Source organism: Lithobates pipiens, unplaced genomic scaffold (assembly GCF_037356315.1).
Source record: "Lithobates pipiens isolate NorthernLeopardFrog02 unplaced genomic scaffold, aLitPip1_a1.2 Scaffold_13, whole genome shotgun sequence".
Classification (NCBI taxonomy): domain Eukaryota; kingdom Metazoa; phylum Chordata; class Amphibia; order Anura; family Ranidae; genus Lithobates; species Lithobates pipiens.
This window is the reverse complement of record NW_027507718.1, coordinates 167,802,627-167,827,603: the sequence shown is the minus strand read 5'-3', so window position 1 is coordinate 167,827,603 and position 24,977 is coordinate 167,802,627. Positions and strand designations below refer to the sequence as shown.

Here is a 24,977-nt window from a genome sequence, read left to right as displayed (position 1 = left end):
TTTCACAAAGTTGTCACTAAATGATATATTGCTCTCACATGCTATGGGCATATGTGAAATGACACCCCAAAATAAATTCTACTGCTTCTCCTGAGTACGGGGATACCACATATGTGGGACTTTTTGGGAGCCTAGCCACGTACGGGGCCCCGAAAACCAAGAACCGCCTTCAGGTTTTCTAAGGGCGTAAATATTTGACTTCACTCCTCACTACCTATTAGAGTTTTGAAGGCCATAAAATGCCAAGATGGCACAAAACCCCCACAAATGACCCCATTTTAGAAAGTAGACACCCCAAGCTATTTGCTGAGAGGCATGTTGAGTCCATGGAATATTTTATATTTTGCCACAAGTTGCGGGAAAATTACAAACTTTTTTTTTTTTTTTCACAAAGTTGTCACTAAATGATATATTTCTCACGCATGCCATGGGCATATGTGAAATGACACCCCAAAATAAATTCTGCTGCTTCTCCTGAGTACGGGGATACCACATATGTGGGACTTTTTGGGAGCCTAGCCGCGTACGGGGCCCCGAAAACCAAGCACTGCCTTCAGGCTTTCTAAGGGCGTTACAGTTTTGAAGGCCATAAAATGCCAAGATGGCACAAACCCCCCCCCCCCCCCCCCCAAATGACCCCATTTTGGAAAGTAGACACCCCTAAATTTAGGGGTACACTAGTGAGACTAGGTAATAAATGGCGGGTGCCCTGAAACTATAAAAAAAATAACTAACCAACCAGCGTCACCTGTAACAGTTATATGGTGATCACTGGTGAAAGGGTTAACTAGGGGGCAATCAGGGGGCTTTATGCGGTAGTATATGGGGGTCCCTGGCGCTATAAAAAGCTGCGGCGAACCTAAATACCTACCTGCCTAACTAGCGTCACCTGTGACACTAACACAGTGATCAGAAAAACGATCGCTTATTAGGCTGGGTTCACACTGGAGCGATGTGGGAACGCCACGAATGCGCGGCGGGTTCCCGCATCACATGCCTCCCGGCGGCAGTTCACACTGCCCTATGCGAACTGCTGGGAGTGTCAGTGAAATGTTAATGACACCCCCAGATCAGTTCGCATATCGCAGTGCGATCTGCAAACTCGGATCGCATGGTGTGAACACCCATGCGATCCGATTCTGCTGCGGGCCAAAAAAAGGGTCCCGTGCGAATTTGCGGCGGGTGCGACACGAATTCAGCCATACTATCTGTATGGCTGAACTCGAATCGCACAGAGATCGGATGTGATTTGCACTGCAGTGCGGTGCGAATCACATTCGTTCTCATAAACCGCTGCAATGTGAACCCAGCCTTAGTGACACTGGTGAGGGGGGGTGATCACGGGGTTAAACCTTTATTGGGGGGGTTAGGGGGGCACATTAGAACTAAAGGGGGCTAACCCTAACTGCCCTAACAGTTATTACAGTCACAAATGACACCAATGCAAAAAAAAAGCAATTGGTGTCACTGTGACTGGGGGGGCAGGGGTAATTGGGGGGTGATCGGGGGGTAAAGGGGGGGTGTGAGTGTGCCTGGCATGTTCTACTGTGTAGTGTAGTGCTTGTGCAACTCACCGATGTTCTCTCCTCGGTGCCGGAACGAAAAATACCGACACGGAGGAGAGAATACATCACTTCCTCTCCTGTGTTTACATTACAGGAGAGGAAGTGATGTCACGGGACATTTTCATTCGTCGGGAGCGATCGCGAGGGGGTGGCCATGAATGAATGGCCGTCCCCTCGTCCGGGATCGCTCCCGAACGAATACCGACCGCCGCAGGCACCGGGCGGGGGCCCGATTGGGCCCCCGACCGGCGGGCAGGCAAGGACGTACATGTAAGCCCTTATGCCTGCCCGTGCCATTCTGTCGACGTACATCGTCGTGCGGCGGTCGGCAAGTGGTTAATATGTAAAGTTTAAAAAAATTAAAATAAAAAATCTTGAATATCTATATGCATATATAACCAGCTATATGGTTACGGAACAAAATATCGAATCCACTCTGAGAATGACAAACAGAAGAGATGTATACAATAACAAACTATTTTATATAGCACCTTTAAAGGTGGCTTCCCAAAGTGCTTTACAAGGAAAACACAAGAAATACACAGGAGAACATAAATGAAAAAAGGGACAATTAAGTGAACGCTTGTCTATAGAAACAAAAAAGTTTAGATTTGATTTGAATGAGTTTAGAGAAGATGCCTTTCTGACATTCTTAGGAAGTGAATTCCAGCATTTTGGAGCATAGCAGGAAAAGGCTCCGTCACCCATTGAGTGTAGATGAGTAGGGGGGACACAGTAAATTAGAATTTGACGAGAGGTTATGAGGGGGGAGTAAGTGGAAAAAAGTTCAGAGTGTTAATAGGGTGCCAAACCATGAAGAGCCTTGTAGGTAAGCAAGAGGATCTTAAAGTCTATGCAAAATCTGATGGGTAGCCAGTGCAAGGACTGCAGGATAGGGGTAATATGATCACTTGTACCAGACTTAGTCAGGATTCTGGCTGCAGAACTTTGAACACATTGAAGTCGCTTTATAGTGGATTTAGGTAGACCAGCGAGTAGGGCATTGCAGTACTCAAGTAGGGGGAACACAAATGTATAGATCAGCTTTTCAGCTACAGTGTTTGATAGCATAGGATGCAGCTGAGCAATTTCTCGGGTGGGAAAAAAGATGTTCTGACATTTTGTACATGTGGCTCAAAGGTTAAAGGGAGAGAAGCAGCCGAAGTAGAATCTGGTTTAGTGTGGATATAAAACTGAGTGTCATCAGCATAGAAGTGATAATTGAGCCCATGTGATCTAAGCAGTTGGCCAAGTAGAAACATAAAATGATGAAAAGGGACCCAAGATTGAGCCCTGAAGAACTTCAGACTGGAATCTGTCAAGAGAAACAAAGTCACAGCGATCAGTGAGATATGACTTAATCCATTTCAGAGGCAATTCTGAGACTCCAAATATAGTTTCAAGACGAGAGAGTGTAAAAGATTGTGGTCTACGGTATTAAAGGCAGAACTAAGATCCAGTAAATTAAAAATAGTTAGTGATCCGGAATCTGAAGTCAACAGAAGGTCGTTAGTGACTTTGACCAAGGTGGTTTCTGTGCGATGCAGTTGTCGAAAACCAGATTGGAAGGGTTCAAATAGATTATTTCAAGTTGGGTGAATATGCAACAGATAGCACAGCCTGCTCAAGGATTTTGGCATGGAAGGGCAAGTTAGATATTGGGCAAAAATTGTTTAAATTGTCCAGAGCCATGTTGGGATTTTTTTGGTACCAAGGATGATGGCGGTTTTTAGGATTGTTGGTACAAAACCTGTGCTAAGGGAGTCATTTAGGATAATGAAAATAATGGGGCAAAGAGAACTAAAATAGGATTTAAATAAATGGGTGGGAATAGGGTCAAGTATGCAGGTAGAGGATTTGATATTAGAGACCAATTTAGTTAGAGATGCTGAGTCAAGTAGAGAGAAGTGGTAGAGAGAAAAGCCAGTAAAACTAGGCGATTCAGATGTGGACAACACAAATGGTGTGGTAAGAATTTGGTGTCTTATTTTGTAAATTTCTGAGGAGGAAAAAATAAATAAAAAATAGCAATGTGTTCCAGAGCTGTGTTGAAGCAGGAAGTGTGGAAGGACTGAGTTTTTTTTAATCTGTCAATGGTGCAGAAGAATTGTCTAGGGTTAAAGATTTTTTTTTTCCCCAAAAGCATGGGAGAAAAAGTTTGATCTAGCAGTCTCAATTTTACCCTTAGAGACACACAAATAGTCTATGCCTGATAATGTACAGCCAAGTAAGATTGGTGCCAATTTCTCTAGTCTCCGCGAGACTGCTTTCATTAAACGTAGGTGGGAATTATACCATGGAGCTGGACAGCAGAACAAAACAGATTGAGTTCTTATTGGGGCAAAGGTGCCAAGGGAAGACGAAAGCGCCTGATTAAGGGTAATTATTTTGTTAACAAGGGTGTCGAAAGAGGAGATGCAGGAGGAGGAAGTAACTGAATTTGCAAATTTGGGCTGGTCTGGACCCAGTTGCGATAATTTACAGATCGAGACATGGAGGTGTTAGAAATTGCTAATTCCAGATTGAAAAGCGTAGCTAAATGCTCAGACAGTCCGAGGTCAAAGGGAGAGCAGCCAGACAATAGAGCCAGTCAAAAACATAAATAAATAATGAAACCAAAATGAAGCACAACCAAAAGTGCAAATAAGTGACTCAAATCCTACAATACTGCAAAAGCTCCTCACAGGGTTGTGTGTGATTGCACTAGAACAATCTTCATAACCAAAAGAATATCCAAACATAGCATACAAGTAATCAGTGTTCATAATAAATGATTGAATAAATAGGGCCATGGCATAATTTAGTGAAGCAAAGGTTATAACAGTGAAGACATAAAAGTCCTGAAAATCTTTAAAAAAAATAAAAATAAAAAATAAAATAAGTCCTAAAAGATGGATGCGTGGCTTATCCATGGCAGTGAAGATGTCCTTCCTGGAGCTCTGCACGAGCTGAGACCGAGACTCAACCAATGAACTGAACAGGTGAGCCACTTGCATATGTTGGAGGATCGCAAACTCCCACTGACCATGGGGGAATCGAGGGTTACCGAGATTACCAACTACTTTCTCCGCCAGCACACTGTCTAATCACCCGTGACCACATCCAAGATGGCACCACCACGAGTTACCCATGGTGAGCAGGGACCTGACCCCCCTCGCCAACCGACCGCTCTCCCCTATATTGTTCCCGGACCAGTCAGACTTGCAGTATGCCTCTGCGTCAAATGGCAGCAGAGGGAGCCTTCCAGAATATGGTTGCTGACCTGCTCACTAAACAGGACCTGCAGGCTATGGCGATCTAAATTGTCAATGCTCTCACTAGAGAGCTCCACGACTTGTGATAGCAGGTAGACTCGGTGGAAGAACGGGTGACAGACCTGGAAACATCTATTAATGCTAGAGGCCCACATCACCACCGTGGAGCTGGAACACCAGGCCTTCCACCGCCATCTTATTGAAGTCCAACTGCTGCTAGACAATGGGGAAAATGGGAGCAGGTGGAACAATCTACGCCTCCACAGCATCACAGAGGCCACCATGGGCCCGGACCTATGTTCCACCGTAGTAGCCATCCTGAACCAGGTTCTGGGTAAGCCTCCTACCACCGAATTGGAGCTGGATAGGGTGCACCGAGTGCCAGGCCTGAGGGTGTCTCCCTCCTCCACACAAGGCCCTGCTCCCCTGGACCCTTCACAAGATGTCCTCTGTAGGGTCCACTTCTTCACCATTAAAGAAGAGTTCCTTTCACTGGCCTGGTCGAAGGGCTGAGCCCCTATACGGATATATCCTGATGTTTCCAGGCAAACAGGGTCCATGCGGGGCCAAATACGACCTCTTCTGGAAGCAGTTTGTGAAGCAGACGCAACCTATCGCTGGGGCCACCCTTTCCATTTAATTGTCCGCAAGCAAGGAATTGACTTCTATGTTTGCTACCCTGATCAACTACCAGAGCTGTTCAGATTACTAAACAAGCCTACTAGCAGCGTCCCCAATTGGTATGACTAACTGTTTACTCATGAGGCCATCGGCCTACCCTATACCAAGACCACAACAGATAAGGAGACCTCGCTCCTGTGCTCCCAGTCATGAGGCCTCTAGATCTCATCAAACCTCCTCTGAGGACTGACCTCCCCGGTGGTCTAAGTAGCTGGTAAGTCATTGTATAACCGTCTGACTTGGTTGATCCCCCCCTAGAGCCTCAGCGGCCTTCCTATCCCAGGCCTACCTCAGAACTGGGTGGCCCCGGTGCCTTGACCCTCTGGGATATGCCGACATGTTGGGACGTTTACTTTTCTACTAGAATGAACCTGCAACTGCTCACTTAATCTCATGATTCCTGAGTACTGGATTTGTTTATCGGTGCCATCAGCCTAGGTGGCTGGTATCACATCCTTAAACTTAACTTGATGGATTCCCTCAGGGGATCCGAAAATGACTTCAGGCCAGACACACACAATGCCATCCTCAGTACCAAGTATACTGCCACCTCTCTGCTGAACCCAAACCCCCCCCCAATTTCACTATGGGCCTAAAGCCTTCAGGAATATCCCCCTCTGATACCGGCTCAATCTACCCAATTTGACTTGTTGCAATTGATGGGCTTGGTTTGTGTCCTCTGTACTGCTCTCCCCAAATATTCTTAAGTGATAGGAAGGGGCGACCGGTGATCAGGAATGTGGGATTTGCCAACAGGCTCCACACCCAGATACCTCTGCCTGCCTGAGTCAGAGCTGACTGTCAGTATGCCAACCCCACGTGTCACTAACCAGTGGGGACAAGACCTCTGAACACCCCTTTGATTTCTAATCCTCCCTTAGCAGGTCGCAAGGGTTGTCCATTTGTTGCTAGGGCCTGTTGGGCAGGGGTGTGCATTTCATATTTCTGGTACTACTGTTGGATACCTCCATTTCACTTTAACCCCAAATGTGATACATGCATTTCGTCACTATGACCCTCTGTCTTGGTGCACTGGGGAGTGGAGTAAATGCTTTACACTACCTCTGTTTTGTATAGTTTGCTGCCTGCTTGAAGTCTCCTCGCCATGGGCGCTCCCCCCAAGTCCACTACAGTATGCAAAATTTTAATCACAGAAACTAAGGAAAATGCTTTTTTTTTTTTTTTTTTTTTTTTTAAAGTAGTTTTTCCCATTTATAGCGCAAAAAATAAAAAACCCAGTGATCAAATACCACCAAAAGAAAGCTCTATTTGTGTGAAAAAAAAAAAAAAATCATTTGGGTACAGTATTACATGACTGAGTAATTGTCAAAGTGTGAAAGCACTGAATGCTGAAAATTGGTCTGGGCAGGAGGGGGGGTTTAAGTACCCAGTAGGCAAGTGGTTAAACATGTCAATACATACGTTTTGAGTGGACTGGATACACTTTTACCCTAAAAAAGGTCAGTTTTTAGGCTGCTCTGAAGTTATACTTTATAGGTTTTATATGCTACAGCATAAAATCTGCATTCCTTGACATTAAACGTTACAGTTTCCCTATAGATATTTAAGATGGTTCATTAATATAAGGAGTTTGGATTATTTTAAGAAAACAAATTTCTCGGCATTCCAGCAAAATAAAATCAACATACCTGTATATTTACTTGATAATCAGTGGGACCATGTATTGAGCCATACAGTGCAAAACCAACAACAAATATCCTTCGATTAACTGAAAACCTGAAATTTCGAAGAAAAAAAAAAAAAATTACCACACAGAAAAATGAATACCAGAGAACTAGACACATTAACAAATACTTTAAAGGTTTATCAAATAAATCAAAACAGTCTACAAAAGACACACAGCTATAACTACTACTGCATTTTAGCAAATCACCAGTGTCTGCAATATTAGGCAGTTATCATCCCATGTCCAACGTGCAACAACTGAAAAGGACCTCTCGCTCTGGCAACAGCTTTCCTTAGCCACTTTCAGACCGGACCATTTTGCTTGATTAAGACCAGAGCACTTTTTACGATTTGGCACTGCGTCGCTTTAACTGACAATTGACGTACTTTTTTTCCTCACAAATAGAGCTTTCTTTTGGTGGTATTTGATCACCTCTGCGATTTTTATTTTTTGCGCTATAAACAAAAAAAAGAGCAACAATTTTGAAAAAATGCATAATTTTTTACTTTTTGCTATAATATCCCCCAAAAATATATAAAAACTTTTCTCCTTCAGTTTAGGCCGATACTTATTTTACATATTTTTGGTAAAAAAAAAAAATATCGCCATAAGCAATTGATTGGTTGGCGCAAAAGTTATAGCTTTTATAGTTTTATGGCATTTTTATTATTATTTTTTTTTTTTTTTTACTAGTAATGACAGTGATTTTTATTCTGACTGCGACATTATGGCGGACATATTGGACATTTTTGGGACCATTGTCATTTATACAGTAATCGGTGCTATACAAATGCAGGGGGGGTGAAGTTATGCACATTGACCGTTTGTTGTTTTGTCCTACAATAAAAAATAAAAAAAACAACCATATTTATCGGCGTATAACACGCGCCCCAAGTTTAGGAGGCAAGTTTAAGGGAAAAAACCTTACATTTTAAAATGCCCATCAATGTAGCCCTACACTGTTCTCCTGCAGCCCTACACCGTCCCCCTGCAGCCCTCCACAAAATTGCAGTATGGTTAGTTTTAAATTTACTGCCGCCGTCGAGATCTTCGGCTCCTCCCGCCGCCGCCGTTGAGATCTTCGGCTCCTCCCGCCGCCGCCGTTGAGATCTTCGGCTCCTCCCGCCGCCGACATAGACCGAGCCAAGCCGAGCGTACTCGGCTCTGCTCGCAGTAACGCCCCCGTCCCGCCCCTTGTCCTGGCTCCTGTGATGGACACAACACCGAGCCAATGGCGGGACGTAAAGGCTAGGAGGCGGGACTGGGCGTGACTGAGAGCAGAGCCGAGTACGCAGTACACTCGGCTCATCTCGGTAAATGTCGGCGCGCTCCACAGATCGGCGGGGGGGATCGGCGTATAACACGCACCCATAATTTCCCCCCGATTTTAAGGGGGAAAAAAAAGTGTGTGTTATACGCCGATAAATACGGTAATTCAAAAGTTGTGGGCATGTTCTGTAAATGAAATGATGCAGATCCTCAAATCCTGCCTAAAACCAACAGCACCTCTCTGTAAAAGCGTTTGTTCCACAAACTACCTCTATAGTACCGGCGCTGATGGATTGAGAGGTGAAAGATTGTGAACACAGGCATTCTCCCTCTTCTTACTGCGGAACTGTTAAGAGTATAGGCTGCATCTAAAGTTATAGTTTGTTTAGATTACGAAAGCAGCAGGGTAGTTGAATCAGTTAGACACTTTGGCAATGCTCTGTACTGTTTGCGAATAGGGATGAGCCTAACACCCCCCAGAACATGCCAACAGGCAAAAAATGTATTCTAACAGTTAAAGTCTATGGGACATGAACATGAAAAATCAAAAAATGTGAATTTTAAAGGGTTATATGCATGGTATTGTCTTAAGTGCTTGGGGACCTGGGTCCTGCCCCAGTGGACATGCATCAATGCAAAAAAAAGTTTTAAAAAACTGACTTTTTGGGAGCAATGATTTTAATAATGCTTAACCAGTTGCCGACCGCCGCACGCCGATGTACGTCGGTACAATGGCACGGGCAGGCATAAGGACATACATGTACGTCCCTTGCCTCCCGCGGGTCGGGGGCCCGATCGGGCCCCCGCCCGGTGCCTGCGGCGGTCGGTTTTCGTCCGGGAGCGATCCGGGACGAGGGGGCGGCCATTCATTCATGGCCACCCCCTCGCGATCGCTCCCGACGAATAGAAATCCCCGGTGACATCACTTCCTCTCCTGTAATGTAAACACAGGAGAGGAAGTGATGTATTCTCTCCTCCGTGTCGGTATTTTCCGTTCCGACACGGAGGAGAGCGGATCGGTGAGTTGCACCAACACTCTACACACACAGTAGAACATGCCAGGCACACTCACACCCCCCCTTTACCCCCCGATCACCCCCCCAATTACCCCTGCCCCCCAGTCACAGTGACACCAATGTCATTTTTTTTTTTTTTTGCATTGGTGTCATTTGTGACTGTAATAACTGTTAGGGCAGTTAGAGTTAGCCCCCTTTAGTTCTAATGTACCCCCCTAACCCCCCCAATAAAGGTTTAACCCCGTGATCACCCCCCGTCGCCAGTGTCACTAAGGCTGGGTTCACATTGCAGCGGTTTATGAGAACGAATGTGATTCGCACCGCACTGCAGTGCAAATCACATCCGATCTCTGTGCGATTCGAGTTCAGCCATTCGCCGCACCCGCCGCAAATTCGCATGGGACCCTTTTTTTGGCCCGCAGCAGAATCGGATCGCATGGGTGTTCACACCATGCGATCCGAGTTTGCAGATCGCACTGCGATATGCGAACTGATCTGGGGGTGTCAGTAACATTTCACTGACACTCCCAGCAGTTCGCATAGGGCAGTGTGAACTGCCGCCGGGAGGCATGCGATGCGGGAACCCGCCGCGGATTCGTGCGTTCCCGCATCGCTCCAGTGTGAACCCAGCCTAATAAGCGATAATTTTTCTGATCGCCGTATTAGTGTCACAGGTGACGCTAGTTAGGCAGGTAGGTATTTAGGTTCGCCGCAGCTTTTTTTAGCGCCAGGGACCCCCATATACTACCGCATAAAGCCCCCTGATTGCCCCCTAGTTAACCCTTTCACCAGTGATCACCATATAACTGTTACAGGTGACGCTGGTTGGTTAGTTATTTTTTTATAGTTTCAGGGCACCCGCCATTTATTACCTAATAAAGGTTTAACCCCCTGATCACCCGGCGGGTGTCATTTGTGACTAATAACTGTTAGGGCAGTTAGGGTTAGCCCCCTTTAGTTCTAAGGTACCCCCCTAACCCCCCCAATAAAGGTTTAACCCCGTGATCACCCCCCGTCGCCAGTGTCACTAAGGCTGGGTTCACATTGCAGCGGTTTATGAGAACGGATGTGATTCGCACCGCACTGCAGTGCAAATCACATCCGATCTCTGTGCGATTCGAGTTCAGCCATTCGCCGCACCCGCCGCAAATTCGCACGGGACCCTTTTTTTGGCCCGCAGCAGAATCGGATCGCATGGGTGTTCACACCATGCGATCCGAGTTTGCAGATCGCACTGCGATATGCGAACTGATCTGGGGGTGTCAGTAACATTTCACTGACACTCCCAGCAGTTCGCATAGGGCAGTGTGAACTGCCGCCGGGAGGCATGCGATGCGGGAACCCGCCGCGCATTCGTGGCGTTCCCGCATCGCTCCAGTGTGAACCCAGCCTAATAAGCGATCGTTTTTCTGATCGCTGTATTAGTGTCACAGGTGACGCTAGTTAGGCAGGTAGGTATTTAGGTTCGCTGCAGCTTTTTATAGCGCCAGGGACCCCCATATACTACCGCATAAAGCCCCCTAATTGCCCCCTAGTTAACCCTTTCACCAGTGATCACCATATAACTGTTACAGGTGACGCTGGTTGGTTAGTTATTTTTTTTATAGTTTCAGGGCACCCGCCATTTATTACCTAGTCTCACTAGTGTACCCCTAAATTTAGGGGTGTCTACTTTCCAAAATGGGGTCATTTGGGGGGGTTTGTGCCATCTTGGCATTTTATGGCCTTCAAAACTGTAACGCCCTTAGAAAGCCTGAAGGCGGTGCTTGGTTTTCGGGGCCCCGTACGCGGCTAGGCTCCCAAAAAGTCCCACATATGTGGTATCCCCGTACTCAGAAGAAGCAGCAGAATTTATTTTGGGGTGTCATTTCACATATGCCCATGGCATGCATGAGCAATATATCATTTAGTGACAACTTTGTTAAAAAAAAAAAAAAAAAAAAAAAAGTTTGTAATTTTCCCGCAACTTGTGGCAAAATATAAAATATTCCATGAACTCAACATGCCTCTCAGCAAATAGCTTGGGGTGTCTACTTTCTAAAATGGGGTCATTTGTGGGGGTTTTGTGCCATCTTGGCATTTTATGGCCTTCAAAACTGTAATAGGTAGTGAGAAGTGAACTCAAAAATTTACGCCCTTAGAAAGCCTGAAGGCGGTGCTTGGTTTTCGGGGCCCCGTACGCGGCTAGGCTCCCAAAAAGTCCCACATATGTGGTATCCCCGTACTCAGGAGAAGCAGCAGAATTTATTTTGGGGTGTCATTTCACATACGCCCATAGCATGTGTGAGCAATATATCATTTAGTGACAACTTTGTGTAAAAAAAAAAAAAAAATTTTTTTTTTTGTCATTATTCAATCGCTTGAGGCAAAAAAATAAAATATTCAATGGGCTCAACATGCCTCTTATCAATTTCCTTAGGGGGTCTACTTTCCAAAATGGGGTCATTTGGGGGGGTTTTGTACTGCCCTGCCATTTTAGCACCTCAAGAAATGAGATAGGCAGTCGTAAACTAAAAGCTGCGTAAATTCCAGAAAACGTACCTTAGTTTGTAGATGTGACAACTTTTGCGCAAACCAATAAATATACAATTATTGACTTTTTTTTTACCAAAGACATGTGGCTGAATACATTTTGGCCTAAATGTATGACTAAAATTGAGTTTATTGGATTTTTCTAATAAAAAAAAGTAGAAAATATTATTTTTTTTCAAAATTTGCGGTCTTTTTACGTTTATATCGCAAAAAATAAAAATCGCAGAGGCAATCAAATACCATCAAAAGAAAGCTCTATTTGTGGGAAGAAAAGGACGCAAATTTTGTTTGGGTACAACATTGCATGACCGCGCAATTACCAGTTAAAGCAGCGCAGTGCCAAAGTGTAAAAAGACCTCTGGTCATTTACCAGCAAAATGGTCCGGTCTGAAAGTGGTTAAAGTGAAACAATAAAAGTGTAATATTCCTTTAAATTTCATACGGGGGGGGGGTCTATAGTATGCCTGTAAAGTGGTGCATGTTTCCCGTGTTTAGAACAGTCTGACAGCAAAATGACATTTCTAAAGGAAAAAAAAATCATTTAAAACTACTTATGGCTATAATGAATTGTCGATCCGGCAATACACATAAAAGTTCATTGATAAAAACAGCATGGGATTCCCCGAGACGGAAACCCCAAACCAAAATTTTAAAAATGCGTGGGGGTCCCCCCAAATTCCATACCAGGCCCTTCAGGTCTGGTATGGCTATTAAGGGGAACCCTGCACCAAAACGTCAAAAAATAAATTAATTCCCCCCAAAAATCCATACCAGACCCTTACCGAGCACGCAACCTGGCAGGCCGCAGGAAAAGAGGGGGAGGGGACGAGAGAGCACCCCCCACCTCCTGAACCATACGAGACTACATGCCCTCAACATTGGGAGGGTGCTTTGGGGTAGCTCACCAAAGCACCTTGTCCCCATGTTGATGGGGAGAAGGGCCTCATCATCACAACCCTTGCCCAGTGGTTGTGGGGGCCTGCGGGCGGGGGGGGGTTATCAGAATCTGGAAGCCCCCTTTAACAAAGGGACCCCCAGATCCCAGCCCCCCCCCCCCCATTTGAAATGGTAATGGGTACATTTGTACCCGTACCATTTCACAAAAAATTCAGAAAATAGTAAAAAAAAAAAAAAAAAACCCACACACACACACAAACCGTGGGAAGGGTCCTTTATTAAAAAATAAAAATATAAAACTGTCCGTCATGGTCCATTCACCTCCGCCGGACCAAAAAAAAATGAAGATCTGCCTCCATGGGAGGCACACGACATATGACACGTCCTCGCAGGCGACAGGCCTTTTAAAATGGTGGGCGGGACCACGCGGTGTCTTCACCGGGGTGACCCCGCCCCCTCTGCAGAATGGAGACTTCCCCGTGACCCCGTACCCTCTGACGCACAGGGACATCACTATGGTTTCCGCACAGCGTCAGAGGGGGTGGGGCGACCTGGTCCGGCCCCCTCTGACCCTACAGGAAAGCCATAGGGATGTCCCCGTGCACCAGAGGGGGCAGACCCGGATAGCCTCGCCCCCTCTGATGCTAGAGGGGAAGCCATAGGGACGTCCCTGTGCGTAGGGAGGGCGGGGTAACCCGGCAACGACAGTGTGGCCCCACCCACAGTTTTAAAAGATCTATCATCTATGAGGACAAGTCATATGGCGTGTGCCTCCCATGAAGGCAGATCTTTATTTTTTTTCGGTCCGTCGGCGGAGGTGAATGGACTACGCGAGACGGGAACCCGGGATCTGGGGTTCCCCTTGTAAAAGCCGCCTGCCCGCAGACCCGCTACAACCGCCGGGCAAGGGTTGTGGGGATAAGGCCCTTCTCCCAATCAACATGGGGCAAGGTGTTTTGGGGGGCTACCCCAAAGAACCCTTCCAATGTTGAGGGCACACGGCCTGGTACGGTTCAGGAGGGGGAGGCGCTCTCTCGTCCCCTCCTCTATTCCTGCCAAGCTGTGTGCTCGGATAAGGGTCTGGTAAGGATATTTGGGGGGACCGCACGCCATTTGTAAAAAAAAAAAAAAATTGGAACAGGGTTTCCCTTAAAATCCATAACAGACCTGAAGGGCCTGGTATGGAATTTTAGGGGGGGGGGGGGGGGCGGGGTTCCCCCTCTGGAATCCCATGCTGTTTTTACCAATGAACTTTTGTGTATTGCCGGACCGACAAATTAATTATAGCCGCAAGTAGTTTTAAATGACCTTTTCCTTTAGAAATGTCATTTTAGACTGTTCTAAACACAGGAAACATGCGCCACTCTACAGGCATACTATAGGCACCCCCCCAGGTACGAAATTTAAAGGAATATTACACTTTTATTGTTTCACTTTAAGCATTATTAAAATCACAGCTCCCGAAAAAAAAACAATTTTTAAAACTTTTTTGCCATTGATACATGTCCCCTGGGGCAGGACCCAGGTCCCCAAACTCTATGACAAGAACTTGCATATTAACATTTAAAATTAGCACTTTTGATTTCTCCCAGACTTTTAAAGGGTGTTCCGTGGCTTTCGAATTTGCAGCAAACACCCCAAATTGTTTGCTATTCAGCGAACAGCCAATGTTCGAGTGAAACTCATGTTCGACCCGAACATAAAACCCATCCCTATTTGAGAACCAATTCTCCTTAAGGCCTCTATAGGAAGCTCTGAATTTCACATGCAAGGTCTCAGTGTTTTTAGGCTACAACTAATAACATAACATAATTCCTGGCACACACATTTAGTACACAACGTTTAATGGTGGAGAACCTTACATTATTTTCCTGGAATGTCATGGGTTTAATCTCCTGCCTTTAAGCGTGTTCACTCACACAGACCGCACATTGTATCCTTCCGAGACATGCATCTGATCAATGGTAATGTGGTGACTCTACAGAAATCTTTAATGCAAAAGGAAATACATGCAACCTACTCTATATATGCCAGAGGGGTGTCCATATTGGGGAGTAGAACGCCTCAGTGTACGATGAAAACCATGTTGAGGTCTGGTTCACACCTATGCAGTTTGCAAAATCCAGGTGCATTTTGCAATACACGTTTTTGATCCATTGAAGTCTATGGAACCAAAAACAAGTCCCAAGCTCTTTCCATAAAATGCACAGATGTGAAAGTGACCCATAGGAAACCATGTTAAATGGACATTAGTGTTTCTCCAAAACTGAAAACACAATAAAAAATGCATAGGTGTGAACCAGGCCTGACAGATCCAGGGCTAGATGTGCAGCTTGGGATTGGAGCATTGACATATGTTTTTGTTAATGTTTATGCACCACCCCATTGAGTGCAAATACTATGTATGCTTTATACCAAGCTTTCACAATGTCAAACGTTTAAATTCATCACCACAGAATTTTAACTCTTAGATCCAATTATGGATACTACAAATCCAGCTGGAACACTCCCCTGATATCAAAGCTTGGGCTTAGCTGGCCTCTATGGAGGAGGTCTGGTGCTGAAACATTCAAATATTGGAGCACACACAGACTCATTTACCTCCCAAATACAATCCAATTTGAAAGCAGAAATCACTGAGATCAAGGCAGGAGTTGTTAACCCTTTCCTTCAGGCTGGGTTCACACTATTGCAAATTGGATGCAAGTTTCTCCACATCCAATTCGCATGTCAGGCTATTGTGATCGGCTCTGAATTGAGCCAGTTCACACATCCCGGAGCGAATTGCACAAGTCCTGTGCATCTTCTGCTCCGTTTCAGGTCCAAATTCAGCCAAACATTCCAGCTGAAATCGGACCTGAAACTTAACAGGGATGCACCGGACCCCTGCTGTGAGTCACTCCAAACGGCAGTGTGAACCCAGCCATAGGCCCCTTTCACACGGGACGTATCCGCGATGATCCGCTTGCTCAGCGGGGATCGCTCCGTTTATCCCCGCTGAGCCGGCGGATGACAGGGTGGTCCCTGCACACTGTGCAGGGACCACCCTGTCAGCTCTCCACTCTCATCTATGGGGGATCGGATGAACACGGACCGCCTGTCCGTGTTCATCCGATCCGCTCTGCAGACTGATAGAAAAATAGGATTTTCCTCCATCTGCAGAATTGGACCATTGCGGAGACAGACGATATCGGGTGTCTGCGGATGTTCATCTGAAGACACCCGCTATCCCATAGGGATGCATGTATGTACCTATTTCATCCGCAAACGGATGGATGAAATACGGACATACGGCCCACATGTGTGAAAGGGGCCTTAAGGTTTCCACTTAGGACTCTAATTATGTTCTGTTAGAACAGAGTGTGGTCTCCCTTGAACAGTAGCAAACCCAGTCCCATAAGCAAAAAGTGCAGGTTCAGCTGGATGACCTAGAAAATTGCAATAGATGGATCATCGTAAAACTATGGGGGATTCCGGGCGCTACAGGAGGTACCAATCTACTCCCCACTGTAATGGCCATACTTAACTACTTCCGCTCCGAAGGGTTTTAACCCTTCCTGACCAGGCTTTTTTTGCGATGTGCCACTGTGTTGCTTTAACTTACAAATTGCGTGGTCGTGTGACACTGTACCCAAATAAAATCAATGTCTTTTTTTCCCCACAGAGCTTTCTAATAAAAGGTATTTGATCACCTCTGGTTTCTACATTTTTTGCACTATAAACAAAACATTTTGAATATACATTTTTTTTACTTTCTGCTATAAAACATATCCAATGAAAAAAAAAAAAAAAAAAAGTAAAAAAACCCACAAAAATGGGAGGAGGACCTTGGGCGCACCCTTGACATCGCAGACGGGTGAGGATATAGTTGCTGACTATATCTGACCAAATATCCTGGCAATAGAAGCCAATTATAAAGCACTGACCCACTGGTACCCTTCTAGAATAACAAATTTGCCCCCTCAGCTCTCTGTTTTAGAGGCTGTTAGGAACAAGGTACACCTTCATATCTGGTGGACATGCCCAATAGTCCAAGCCTTCTGGAATGATATTTTTGCTCTTGCTACCAAATTGTTTGGCATACCTGTACAGCCAGACCCAGCCACAGCACTTTTTAATCTAAAACCTGACACCAAGCAATTTAAGCTCTTCATTCAACTCCTCACAGCTGGGAAACAAACTATAGCTAAGGCTTGGAAAAAACCCTCTTTAGCTGTAGCCGAGACCAAACAGAGTAACCGGTTTTATGACCCATGCCAAAATGAATGGCATGGAAAAATATCAAATCCCGAAGTTTGACCATATCTGGAAACTCTGGATTAAGCACTGTTTACCACCAACTTTCGACCTGTCATTGTACCATGGAGTAATCACCCGACCGCCCCTACTAAGCACTGCGCTGGCAACCAGATCATCCCCGTGGACCCCTTTCCTCCCCCCCCCCCTCTCTCCTCTAGAGGTGGCACTCCCCCCACTATACAATAGAAGCATCATCTCCCCAGACAAAACCTCCCCCTACTACCCCCAGGTATCTTTACCCTATTTGTAACCCAGCTGTTACTGTTTGTATTCTTACAATGTTCACCATATTATTCTAGCTGCAAGTTTATCTTACCACCTACTGCAAACCCATGTTTGGTGGACTGCACTGTATCACGCTGCAGCAGCTGTTTACACCCGACTGTGTTGGTTTAATACTAAGCTCTGTTACACTTTGTAAACCTAATAAAACCTCTAACAAAAATAAAACATAAAAAATCTAATTTATTCATAAATTTAGGTCAAAATTTATTCTGCTACATGTTTTTGGTATAAAAAAAATCCCAATAAGCATATATTGATTGGTTTGCACAAGTTATAGCATCTACACACTATGCGATAGATTTATGGACTTTATTTTTGTAATTATTTTTACTAGTAATGGCGGCAATCAGCGTTTTTTAGCAGAGATTTTTAATCTCTATTATACTATGTAAAACTATTAAAATCTCTCTTTTTTTTTCTCTTGTTAAAATGTAAAAAAAAAAAAAAAATTTCTTCATAAATTTAGGCCAATATGTATTCTGCTACATATTTGTAGGAAAAAAAATTGATTGGTTTGCACAAAAGTTAAAGCGTCTACAAACTATGGGATATACATTTACGGATTTTTTTCCCCCTTTTTACTAGTAATGGCGGCGATCAGCAAGTTATAGCGAGACTGCGATATTGCGGACAAATTGGACACCAACACTTTTTTGGGGACCAGTGCCAAAAATATGCACGGTCACTGTACTGACAACACTAGCTGGGAAGGGGTTACCAGGGGCGATCAAGGTGTTAACTGTGTGCCCAACTGGTTTTACTGTAGTGGGGGAGGTGCTTGTACTAGGTGAAAGGCATAGATCCGAGTCCTTTGCAGGAACACAGGATCCATACCTTCCTTACTGAAAGAACTGTGATCTGCCTAGTTTACGTAGTTGTGTGCAAAATGCACAGTAAAAAAACGTGCAACCAACAACATGACAAAATGTCTCATGAGCTACATGTACAGTAGGGAAAAATAGGAATTTAAAACAGCTTGCCTGTAAAATCCTTTTCTTTGATGTACATCAGGGGACACAGAGCCATAGTAACTACTATGTGGGTTATATATCAGACCGACAGGTGCTGGACACCGGCACGCCCCTAAGGCATGTACTTCCCCCATTTTACCCCTCCCATTACTGGGAGTCCTCAGTTTTGTAGCCAAGCAATACAAGTGTAAAAGAAGAAGGGCGGGACCTCTGTCTACCCTGATGTATATAAAAGAAAAGGATTTTACAGGTAAGCTGTTTTAAAAATCCTATTTTCTTTTCTTATATCAGGGGACACTGAGCCATAGTAAATACTATGTGGGATGTCCCGTAGCAATGGCAACTGAAAGGGGGGGGGGGGCCCAGAACAAAAAAAATAGGTGGCCAGAGGACTCCTACTGCAGCCTGCAGTATACTGTACCCCAAAGGCAATATCCTCATGACCTTTAATATCGATTTGATAAAATCTGATTAACGTATGAACCGAAGACCCAGTTGCGGCCTTACAGATCTGAGCCATAGAGGCCTGATGAAGCACCACCCAAGAGGCACTAATCGCCCTGGATGAGTGTGCTCTAACATGAGAAGGAAGAATTTTCTTCTTTAAGCTGAAGCTTGATCACTTGACAAATCCATTTGGAAAATAGTGGATCTTGACACTGCTTGTCCACATCTTGGACCCTCTGGGAGTAAAAACAAAACCTGTGTTTTGCAAACCTGAGCGGTCGCCTTTAAATAGACTGATCACTCTTACTACATCAAGAGAATGTAGTGCTTTCTCTTCCCCAGATTAAGGCTCTGGGGAGAAAGGAGGAAGAATAATATCTTGGTTTAAATGAAAAGCAGTTGCCACGTTTGGTAGGAATTCAGGATGAGGACATAAAACCACCTCATCCTTATACATGACGAAATATGGCTCTTACAAGAAATAGCAACCAGAAAAGATCATCTTTCTTGTCAAAGAATCAAGGAAATTTCTCGTAAGAATTCAGCAAAGCCGATAAGACCAATTTTAAATTACAAGGATTTGGAGGTGCCTTGATAGGGGGAATAAACCGTGTTGTCCCCCGAATCCCCCTGAAGTTATGCACCAAGGGTGGGAAGCAAAAGGCCATAGGAAAAAATGACAGACTGCATCTCTTGTTAACACCTTCCAGGATAAAGATTTTCCCTTTTGCTGGATAACAACCACCAAGTTACGCTTGACATCGTCAGAGCCCATCGAAAACCAGGCCTGAATTTTTATTTCAGGCCGAGAGAATGGTGTCTTGAAGCAGTCTTTGAATAAAACTGCGCCTAAGGGACAGCCTTGAAGGAGGCCACCATTTCCCGTAAAAATCTCCTGCACAGCTGAATGAAGGAACTTTCCTTTGTTTTGATAAGTTGAATTAGTCCTACAATGGAACTGATTCTTTTCTGGGGTAAGAATACCTTCTGTATGGTCTTTATAACCAGCCCCCAAGTACGGTAATCTCCTTGATTGTTTTAAGGAGAATCTTCCTAGGTTGAGAATCCAACCTAGAGATTTCAGATATTTACGGCTGAGATCAGACTCTGGTTTTAGACCTGAGACTGAATGTTCAATTAAAAGTAGATCATCTAATAGGCTAGGACCGCTATGCCTTGAGCCCTTAACCTGGCTAAAGGAGGTGCCAGAATCTTTCAGAACACTCGTGGTGATTTGGCTAAGCCGAATGGCAGGGCCACAACCAAAAAAATAGTTCTATATTATTTCAAACCGCAGAAATTTCTGGTAAGCGGGAAACTTTGGCACGTGGAGATATGCAACTCCCCTCCTTGCAGGATGGACACAGCCGATCGAATTGTGAAAAGATCGGATGTAAGTGCCGATTCAGATCTTCGAGATCTAGAATATGTCTTACCTCTATGTTTGGTTCTGGAACCTTAAAAAGGTTCGAGTCAAACTTCCTGTTCCACTAAGGGAACCTCTGATATCAGCGACTGGGATAACAGCTGATCCAGAGGACAGGAAGACCTTTTTCTCTGGATCCTTAGAAACATTCGCCAAGGAGATGGAAACTCTTGCATAAAGACTGCCCCATCAGCAGCCCAAGTACTCCACAGACAGCACCCAAACCACGGACCCTCAAAAATACCTCTGCTCTTGACATTGTTCCTGCCAGATTTTGAGCTTTCCCCTCACCCAAACGAGTGGGGGTACTCCTTCATGGGAAGGGTTTAGCATTCTGCTTTGTGGGCTTTCTGCCCCCAAGATCCTGGTGCTGCCCTTGCGGACTTTCCCTTGAACCTGACGGTTGAGACTGTCGGGACTGCCTAGAGGCAGATGCCCCAGGCATAGGAGAGGCAGCACAATAAAAGGAGAAATGTTTGAACTTCCTTTTACTGGTAAAGAGAGCTTTACCGTTTTGGATGTACTTATCCACTCAAGGGAAACAAACTGGCTAGGAGCTTTCACATGGTGCTTTGGCTGATTAATATATCAGACACAGAACTCTGCAAGAATGCACTAGTCCATGCATAAGCCATAAGGCTTAAACGATAGTCTTCCATAGCATCTACTGTGAGAAAGTGCATCAGATACACCAGCCCATTGCTGATCAGGCAGAATCTCAGGTATCTCCACAAACTGTTCTTTAACCCTTTGAAGTCCATATATTTTTCAATGAGTTAGCGTGGCTCAAAATGTGCTCCACCAAAATGGTGGAGCAGACGTTAAAGGGTTAAAGGACAGAGACACCAATTGCAGCAAGGACAGCAAAAGACATCCCATCTTTAAAAGGAAGTTCCATCCTTAATTTGCTGGATCCTTTAACATCAGTGCATTATCCACTGGACATGTGAGACTCTGCTCACTGAGGTAATTGCAGCATCAATTGCTGGAACCCCCCCATTTCTTCATAGAAATGTTCCCATTCAGAATACATAATCTATGCATGAATAGGAAAAAAACATCCACAGGTGGGGGAGGTTCAAATTTACCTAATTAGAGGTAGATTCCTCAAGAGCCCCTATCCTTGCAGCAGGGTTTTATCAGAGATAAAGACTCAATCTTCACCCTTCACGGTAGACCTTATAGGAAACCTTCAGGAACCGGGGGAACTCTCAGGTTAACCCACAATCCTGGAACTGCAACAGCACCCTGCCAGTAAAACTTTATGGCCTTACTACCAAGTACTGGATCCCAGGGCCCAGCTCTCAAAGAGAAGCATTCGCAAGCAAAACCTTGTTTCTTCGGATCACGAAGCCCGGGTACCGTTCATTTAGTCCATTACAAAGATATCAGAATGGATCCAGTCAGCATGGCTGGCTCTCATCAAGGATTACTGCCCATGGAGCTCAGCACAGCACACCTTTACTCTTGCCCAACACCTTAGACACTGGCGAAAAAACTGAGGACTCCCAGTAATGGGAGGGGTTATATGGGGAACGTACACGCCTTAGGGGCGTGCCAGTGTCCAGCACCTGTCGGTCCAATATATAACCCACATAGTAATTACTTTGGCTCTGTGTCCCCTGACGTAATGTAGTGAACAACACACTTCACCTAAGTCTTAATAGGATACACAGGATTTACTGTCGATGCTTGTCTGTGTGTTTTTTCAGTTGTATTCACCCGTTTGATAATTTTTTTCCATGTTAGGTTTCTTTTCCTGCTTCATTTTGTTTTCTGTAAATCCTTAACTGCTTAAGGACCGCCTCATGCTGATATACGTCGGCAGAATGGCACAAGCATGTACAGGTACGTTGCCCTTTAAGTGCCCAGCCGTGGGTCATGCACGGCGCCCCTTGCGACTGAGCTCCGTGGCCGCGGGACCCGATCGCCACCGGTGTCCCGCGATCGGGTCACAGAGCTGAAGAAAGAGGAGAGGTAAGTGTAAACAAACCTCTCCTTGTGCTTCCTGGTGAGCCTGTCCCTGATCGTCTGTTCCCTGTCATAGGGAAAGACGATCAAATGACGCCACACGCCAAGCCACGCCCCCCTACAGAAAAAAAAATTAACTCCTACACTGCCCCCTAGTGGTTGATTAATTTAATCGCACTGATGGCTGTATTAATGGTCCCAAAAATGTGTCAAAATTGTCGGACGTGTCTGCCATAATGTCGCAGTCACAATAAAAAAATAAATAAAGAATAAAAAAAATAAAATAAAAAAAATCGCTGATCGCCACAATTACTAGTAAAAAAAAAAAAATAATAAACATGCCATAAAACTATTCCCTATTTTGTAGACGCTATAAATTTTGCGCAAACCAAACGCTTATTGCAATTTTTAACCAAAAATCTGTATTAGAATAGGTATCAGCCTAAACGGAGGGAAAAAATTTTTTTATATATAATTTTTGGGGGAGATTTATTATTGCAAAAAATATTGCATATTTTTCAAAATTGTCGCTCTATTTTTGTTTATAGTGCAAAAAATAAAAACCGCAGAGGTGATCGAAAACCACCAAAAGAAAGCTCTATTTGTGGGGGGGGGGAAAGAAGAGGATGCCAATTTTGTTTGGGAGCCACATTGCACGTGCAATTGTCAGTTAAAGCGACGCAGTGCTGAATCACAAAAAGGGGCTTGGTCCTTTAGCTGCAAATGGTCCAGGGCTTAAGTGGTTATGCACCTGGAAGTGTGTGGTAGATGGGAGGGTAGATAATGCAGGGTGTTAGCTAATGAGGTCAGCTGGTCAACTCCTTGCGTCAGGACCTATAGTCCAGGAAGTAAGGCAGAAGTAATGGAGAAGAGTTTTTAAACAGCCATGGGAAAAGTGAGGTAAGCGTGTGTAGGATAAATGGAAAGCGTTTTTATTTCTGCAAAAGTAGTACATTAATGCTATATTGGTACATAGGGGAGTTGTAATTTAGAGAAAAAAGTGAACTTAGCTTTTAAAGCAAACCTGTTGCTATGCCTTATTTTGCAAAGTAAGAATGCAGACCAAATCACTTTTTTTTTTCCAAGTTGAGTTATATAATTCACGTACCTTATTCGGTCACTAGTGCCACTATAACCCCAGCGGCTTTCTACTTGCTGGAAACGGTTAATATTACATTCTTTCCCTCGCAAGCAACATCTTGGCCTGTCAATAAATTCCACTCGAGGTTTGGGATTCACTGTAAAATGCAGAAACAAGCTCACGACCTCCCTATCAGTAAGTATACCGGACTGTGCTGGACCTAGGAAACAGCAAAAGGAATTCAAGTAGAAAAAAACAAAAAGCATGTAAAACATACTAGCATGGAGATTTATTAAATGTACTATAAAATCTATTTAAAGCAATTGCAAATATGACTATACAACTTGCTATAGATATTTTTGAGCGCCATCAACAAGTAGGCAGAGCAAGGGACTACCTGACTGGATACAATCTGATTGGATTATTTAGGAAGGTACCGCAAAAGACAGTGGGTGTTACAGCTAAAAGAAATAGAACAGACTATATTATCCAATTTTAAAATGCATGATCTTAAAGCATAAGTATGGCCAAAGCTTTTTTGGCTATACTTTATGGTTCATTCTGTACTCCGACTCATTTTCAGGGGACAGCGGGCAAGTAAATGCTGGAGGGGAGAGCAGAGAGCTGCTGACCGACAGTCACAGTACTATGCTCAGAGCCGAGGGGGAGAACCGAGTGATGAGTGATGAGTGATGTTCGATTGCTCAGTGCTCTCTGCAGAGCCGGTGGGTGACAGCTGCAACACTGGATTGATGCCGCATCCATCTAGGCATTTTTTTTTTTTATTTATATATATATCCTGAACTTCGCTTTTAAAAAGTTAATGAGATGATTTAGCAACTCTATAAAACATCTACTACAAAAAGTCAAACTATAAAACCACATATGTGATGCATATACCAATAAGACGGTCTTTCTGGTTCTCCCAAGTCCTCCCTCTAACAGTACTATTTGTAGTTTACAAGTCGCTTCAGACGGCTTTGTGCAACATCCTCCTTAGTACTGAGGCTACCCAAGGTGCATCTCCTATACTAGACCCAGCAAATTTTTGAACAGGGTGAGAAGACAGGGCGTCTCCTGGTTTGGCTAGCTAGAGAACAATCTGCTCCTGCTCGTCACAGTCAGGTGGTGGTTCTCTCAGCCCTGGGATAATCCTGCTGTGACCCTAGAGGTGGCTATAATGGGCTAATATTCTACGCTTTGCAATCTGGTTTTTAGAGGCCCTAGAGCTCACCCTGAGATTAAAACTCCACAGGGGTTGATTTAGTAAAGCTGGAGAGTGTAAAATCTGGTGCTGTTGTGCATAGTAGCCAATCAGCTTCTAACTTTAGCTTGTTCAATCCAACTTTGACAAAAAAAACTGGAAGAGAATTGGTTTCTATGCAGAGCTGCACCTGATTTTGCACTCTCCAGTTTTAGCCAATCAATCCCTACGGTTCTAATTTGAAATAAGGCTCGGGTTAAGTTCTGCTCACCAGTCTTTTTTCCCTTCATATATCTACTTATGGGGCAATTCATCCCTTCCCCACATGAATAGCATCACAGATTCTAGGGTAGTGATGGCGAACCTTGGCACCCCAGATGTTTTGGAACTAC

General features: G+C 44.6%; 1 protein-coding gene across 4 annotated transcripts in view; it reads right to left on the bottom strand.

Annotated features, from left to right (window-relative positions):
- Positions 1–24,977, bottom strand: part of BTBD2 (BTB domain containing 2) — a 238,352-nt gene that overhangs the window by 20,853 nt on the left and 192,522 nt on the right. For all 4 annotated transcript variants that reach the window (XM_077475821.1, XM_077475820.1, XM_077475819.1 and 1 more), the window contains 2 exons: positions 23,409–23,601; positions 7,150–7,237 (listed from right to left, as the gene is read on the bottom strand). In XM_077475821.1, coding sequence (XP_077331947.1) covers positions 7,150–7,237; positions 23,409–23,601 — 281 coding nt within the window. The remainder of the gene's footprint in view (positions 1–7,149; positions 7,238–23,408; positions 23,602–24,977) is intronic.